Consider the following 6,168-nt stretch of genomic DNA (forward strand, 5'->3'; position numbering starts at 1 on the left):
GTAAGGAAGTTTTTCTACACTTTAGTATAACTATTTTTATTTTAGTAAAAGATCTGAGTGTCACGGCTCTGGCCTTGACTCCAGTAGTTTTCCGGTGTTCTGCTTCCCCTGGGTCTCCCCCTCCCCTGCCTGTCTGTGTGGGTGTGGCAGGGGCGCGGCTTCCTCATCAGGCACCTGGTCTCACTCTCCACTCTGCACTCTGCACCTGTCAACAATCACCTAATCAACCCACAGTACAAGAACACCAGCTTTCCTGCCAGTCCTCGCCAGATTGTTCTGCCTACCAGTTGGTATTCTCTTGGCCGCTCTGTACTATAATTACCAGAGTAATTATTGTGTTTCCTAGTGCTTCTCATATTTAACATTGTATTCTCCTGTCTTCTGGATTCCAGTGCCAGCCTCCCATCGAGCCATCCTCACGCCGCCGCAGCTCATTCCTCCAGCTACTCCACCCTGCTCAACAGCCTGCCTGTCCCCTGCCTTCTCCAGCGCCCTCACCACCTTTATTATAATAAATCCACCTGACTTTCAACCACCATCCAGCTATGTCTGCTTCTGGGTCCTAAACCAAAGCCCTCACACTGAGTACTTCTTCCACAACTGGTCACTTGTGTCCCAAATGATTATTATCAGATCAAAAGTCAAAAAGTAGAGTAAATGCCTCATACTCCCATGTATTCCCATACAGTAGATCACACACGTTATTATTATTGACAAAATCATTCAAATTACATGTTGTATTGCTCAGTTATGCACACACCAGTGTTTCACTTTGACATGAGCATTTACAATGTGTTACAATAAAAGTTGATTAATATTTTACACATTTAACATTTACATCTTTACCTGTGTAAGAGGACACGACATGTTGTGCATCTTGATTTGTTGTTGCAAGTCCCAACACTAAACGATAGAGGTCAGCACTGAGGCAGCAAACACTCACAGACCCGAATGGCAACATATAAGGGAACCTTCAAAATGTTAAACTAATGGGATATCAGCAGGGACACGTGGAGGTCTTCCATGATATTTATACTATTCAACACTGTTTATACCATAACAACAGCAAAGATAAAGTGCTTAAAATGTAATGTGTGAATTTTATGTGTTGAAGGTTGGTCCACCCTGGTGTTAAATTCACTTTCTCATTGTGTTGTCAGAGCTTTTGTAAAAGTTGGTTGCATCATTGAAAACACCTGCTGGCATTAAAGTTTAGCTAGGAAATTAGTTGTTGTCTCTTGGAAAGACTCACCATCAGTGTTTTGCAAAAATGTGACTATCAATGTGTCTCCTTTTATAGTTCATATATGAATACATCGATGTGAGGACTGTTTATTGACCCAGAAGATTAAGCCCAGAAACTCAGATATTATAATTCATTTTGGTTTTATTTCAAAGGAAGTACAGTGAAACACAAATACAGTCTTTTGTCCAAGTCGAGATATCTATGTACATAAAATACAATACAGTAATCAGTATTTAAATCCACAACTGAATGTTAATCATTTACACATATTTACATAAATACTATGGAGACATCAAAGTATTCAAGTCATGTCTGGTTGACATATAACATCTTACATCACAAAAGCATGTTTCACCTGAAAGAGAATGACCTAGTGATATAGATCAGCAATTAATTACAAAACAACATTAGTCAAATATTAATGTTACAAACCTAATACAATGTTAAACATACACAGCCCACCAACCTTAGATACTGTGTGAGAACATTGAGCATTGCATCAACAAACTGTAACCATATTGAGGGTTTTGTTTTCTTTCACAAGTGCATCAGGAGTGCATCTCTGAGACAAGTTTCTCTGTTCAGGTCATTATAATAGGAGAAGGCCAGGGGCACTTTCTTAATAATCTTACATCAGCACTTCTAATCTTTATGAATGGAGACCAGTACTTCCCCACGAGTGATGGTTATAAAGTTGCTACTATATTAAAGTACAAAGGGTCTGTTAAATGTACGACTCTAACACAGATGGACATTGGTAGCAATCTTTAAACTGATTTTTTTCCCCACATATTGTCCAATTAAAACATTATAATGCATCTGGTACACAAAACAGATGCATCATGCTAAACTAAGAATCTTTCAATGACCTTTCTGGTCACGGGTCTTAGCTGGTGCTGCCAGCAGCAGCACACAAATATACCATTAGAAGGGGCTCAATCAGGGATGTCTTCAGACAGGCTAAAAACAATAGCAATAGATTTGGTAAATTATTGCGGCACAGCAAAAAATCTTGTCGGGGAACTTCTCATTCATGGTATCTTCACTGAGTGTTTCCCTGGCAGTATGTCAAAGTCCATCGACGGTCGCTGTCAACGAGAAACAATAACATTATGAGCGCATTTACAAACTGGTAATTCCATTGTTATTAAGACTAATTGGTAAAAAGGTTGGCGTCTAAGAATCACTGTAAGTGGGATGTGGATGTATGCCTGTGATAAACTGTTACAAATTAACTTACCGTTTTACATAATCAAAGGAGCTTTTCACTCCTGTCAGGTAATGGTTGCTGGGGGCTGTCCAGCTGAAGTATTCCTCAAAGTAGTTGATCCTTGTTGCTTTTTGGCAGTTGGACGTGGTAAAACCAGAATCACTACAGCAGTAAAACTTCCACCTAAATTAGAAGAACAATGTGTTAATTTACATTGGCTTTCAAATATGTTAATATAGAATAAAACTGAATTGTTTTACTCAACCTGCACTTAAAGTTGCATTGGTCAGTTGGTTGATTTTTTTTAGTAATAAAGGCAAAAACAAATGACTTACTTCCTATCCTGGAAGAGGCTGCTGCGATCACTGTAGGCCCCTGCAATCACTTCATTGTCTCCACATTTGAAGTCCATTTCTCCCCAATATTCGTTCACATCAGCTGACCACTTGCATGTTCTGGTTACTTTGAAAGCATGGCACGAAAACGCCAAAAGTCGATCTTTTACGTCATGATTGAAGAGACTATTGTGGAAACAAATCAGCATGTTAGAAAACATTCTGTTGTATATTTAACAAAATAAGAATAAATATATGGATAAATATGTGTTAAATTAATCTATTTACATAAAAGAGACAAAGACAATTACTTGTCACAGGAAATGTTTTCATGATATCACTGAAAATATAAGAATTTAAAAGGTATTGTTAGCTCTTGCTCAACAAACCCTAAACTACAGAAGGCCCATGGCTACTTTAACTCTTTACTCTTTAACCCAAGTCTTGTGTTATCCCATATTTCAGTGTTCAATCTTGAAAGAGCCTAGGCTACATATCATGTGCTCACATAATGTAAATTTGACATTTGCTCCAACCCTGACGGGAGTAAATGTTTAGGAGACATTATTATTAAGACATAATGTGAAAACCTTAACAAAGATTACTTAATTCTGTATTGCCCACCTTGTGATGCCAGAAACAGCTTGTCCAGAAGGACACGTGCGACTAAATGCGTTGTTCAACTCATTGTCCCATTCGCCATATTTAGGGCGGTAAGCCTCTGTAAGAAAAAAGGTTAGTTTACTTGGTGAGTTGCAGGCAAAGATGTAAACAGAAAAGGTCTTAAAGACTGGAAAAGTTGCATTTAGCCAGCATGGTTAAGACTTAAGAAATAAAAAAAAATATTACTTTGTAAACTGCATATTCTCTATTGCTGTATCTGCTTTAGTTGTATACTTACTGCAGTCGTAAAGCTTGTTGATCTTCAGAATATCATTTTCTGTCATGCCTTCCCTCTGGCCTATTTGTGCTGAGGGGTCGATGGGAATGATGGTATCTCCTCCATTCTTTGAGAAGTCCTTTGGTGTATAATGCATTACAGAGGAGTAGTCATATGGAACCTCGAGGTTGTTTGTGTCATGTGTTTCGAAGTTTCTAATGTGTTCTGGCTTGATGTTTGCAAAGTTGATCAGGATGTGAGCATCCCTGTCCCTTCTACTTTGCTCATGCCAGAAGCCAAGTGCATGAATGAGCTCGTGCTGAATGATGCCATTGTATACGCATCCCGTACCCAGAGATAATTCTTGAGAACTTCCAACTCGACCAACCCAGGACCAACATCCGCTTTTTTTCACAATCATGATGTAGTCGGTCTGGGCTTGACGAGCTACAAACCGGATGCAGGTGCTCAAGTGGAAGGTATTTATTGCATTTTCAATCATCATCTTTTCGGAGGTGGAAAAGGAATCACTTATGGCATATGGCACCTGAACAGTCTCACTTAACTTTGGCCATCTGCAGTTATTGCATTTTCTTGCATTCCTTGCGTTTGCGACAAAAACGTCTCCTTCAGTAAAAAGGTCTGTTATACGTTCGTTAGTAGTAAGGATTTGTGAATTGATTGTCTGGGTATCTAAAAAGAGAATAAAGAAGATTTTGTCAAATTCAATGTATCTGAGAAAAAATGTTAATCTTTTTAATATTCATATATATATATATATATATATATGCAATAAAGTACAATAAAGCTAATTACCTTTTGTTGTTCCTTTGCAGTAATTGAAACTCCAGCGATGATCTCTGTCAATAAAAAAACTGTCATTATTTGATGTTATAATAAAGCTGAGTTTTCTTTACTGACTTCATCAATAATAGGCCTACTTTCTGGTGTCAGTATATTTACCCATTGATATTTTTTTGGTGGGTCCGGACCCCTGTTAGGAAGTGGCCTGAAGGGAGTTCCCAGTTGAAGTCTTCATTAAAGTAGTTGACCATTGGGGTTTCCCGACATTCAAATGTGATAAAGTGTGGAGCAGAGCAGCAGAGTAATTTCCAACTGAAACAATACACAATCAAGCAAACAATTATACATTTTGAATTATGCCGTAAAACCATTCAGAGTTTAGCATTTAATCAAGTAGTGAAACTTCACTATGATATGATTGAGAGCAGGGACAATTTTCATCAATAACAGCATCAGTCCTCCTTGAAATACTGTCATGAAGGTGTGTGCGAATGGATTTCAGACCTCCCCTTATGAGTGGAAACGTGTTATTTTTTTTTGTCTCATTCAAAAGGCAATGCCCTAAAAGTAGTGTATTTTTTTTTATGGTTCACAAATAAAAGTTATGCACACACATTTATCAGTTTAATATTTACCTATAAACCTTTGTATTTAACAAGCTTGTAATAGATTGATTAATTAATTACATTCATAAGCGGAAAACATGGATATGTGTTTTAAAATAAACTCATCATCTCAGTTTTAATGACATATAACTGTGCTTGTATATTATTTAAATTCAAATTCCTATATGAATTCATCATACAATAGTGTTACCATTTTAATACTAAACTTCAACAAGCTACCAACCTTCTGTCTCCATGTGCACTGTTGTAATTGCTGTGGACACCAGCAACTACATGATTGGTCGGGCAATTGTAGCTGAGTTCTTTGTCATATAGGTCCCGGGGACCGGACCAGGAGCAGCCTGAGGTAGCACCGAAAGCCTTGCACTCAATCTTCCATTGGCGATCTTGGTCAATGGAACTGTAGGAGCTTTGACATGAATCAAAATGATTTAATGGAAGGATCAGAGGTACCAGTGAAATATACAGTGTAAAGGTTGTATATGTGATTTCATCTTTATGTGCAACTTACCTATTAATCTGAGACACAACCTGTTTATCTGGACAAGCATGACGCAAAATGCCTCTGAAACTGTTGTCATAGTTCTGCGCTCTTTGTCCAGCTGCAAATAACATGTGGTTAAATGGATTAATAATCAACATCAACATAATACAAACACAGAAGTGCTACTGTTGACAGTATTTTCAGGTGATTCAGTCTTACCTTTACAAAGGTATACACAGAGATATAAAAATAAAATCCCTTCTCTAAGCACTTCATACACATCTCCTTTAGAGTCAATTACAAATAAGAGGTTGATGTTCTTACCTGTCAGAAGGACGAAAACCACGATGAAGGTCCACATTGTGTATGATGTGTAAGTGTCTAACCTGTGAGGAGACTGCCTTCACTGACTGCAAGGGCAGCAATTTATACGCTTGAAACTATGAGACTACGTCATTTGTGGGTGTGTTAACACGTTCGCATGAGGTCATGTATTCATCACAGCTATGTGTGTCACTTACTTAAAAATAGAAGAGAAATTCCTCTCTCTTCTTCTCACGCCATAATTACGTAAGTTATCTAC

The 6,168-nt window shown here is 37.9% G+C and overlaps 1 protein-coding gene and 1 long non-coding RNA gene across 2 annotated transcripts; one reads left to right on the top strand and one right to left on the bottom strand.

Annotated features, from left to right (window-relative positions):
* The first annotated feature begins 234 nt into the window (after positions 1-234).
* LOC119494266 lies at positions 235-540 on the top strand. Its single transcript, XR_005208162.1, has 2 exons — positions 235-290; positions 393-540. It is a non-coding gene; the product is annotated as an uncharacterized LOC119494266 (long non-coding RNA).
* A 121-nt stretch (positions 541-661) lies between these two features.
* Positions 662-6,168, bottom strand: LOC119494252 (zinc metalloproteinase nas-31-like). The gene is made up of 10 exons (XM_037779996.1): positions 5,910-6,168; positions 5,613-5,703; positions 5,325-5,510; positions 4,635-4,787; positions 4,488-4,531; positions 3,693-4,364; positions 3,416-3,512; positions 2,792-2,977; positions 2,487-2,639; positions 662-2,334 (listed from the first exon to the last, which is right to left on the bottom strand). Exons 1-10 carry the CDS (start codon positions 5,944-5,946, stop codon positions 2,289-2,291), a joined length of 1,665 nt encoding a protein of 554 aa, XP_037635924.1. The 5' UTR covers positions 5,947-6,168; the 3' UTR covers positions 662-2,288.

Source organism: Sebastes umbrosus, chromosome 1 (assembly GCF_015220745.1).
Source record: "Sebastes umbrosus isolate fSebUmb1 chromosome 1, fSebUmb1.pri, whole genome shotgun sequence".
Taxonomy (NCBI): Eukaryota; Metazoa; Chordata; class Actinopteri; order Perciformes; family Sebastidae; genus Sebastes; species Sebastes umbrosus.

What these genes read in the sequence shown, in the direction of transcription:
- LOC119494252 (XM_037779996.1), bottom strand. Translation starts at nt 5,946, where the DNA reads ATGTGGACCTTCATCGTGGTTTTCGTCCTTCTGACAG. An exon ending in GGTTTTCGTCCTTCTGACAG is followed by an intron (nt 5,704 to 5,909) that starts GTAAGAACATCA and finishes TGTTATTTGCAG; the next exon opens with CTGGACAAAGAGCGCAGAAC. An exon ending in CACCAAAAAAATATCAATGG is followed by an intron (nt 4,532 to 4,634) that starts GTAAATATACTG and finishes TTTTATTGACAG; the next exon opens with AGATCATCGCTGGAGTTTCA.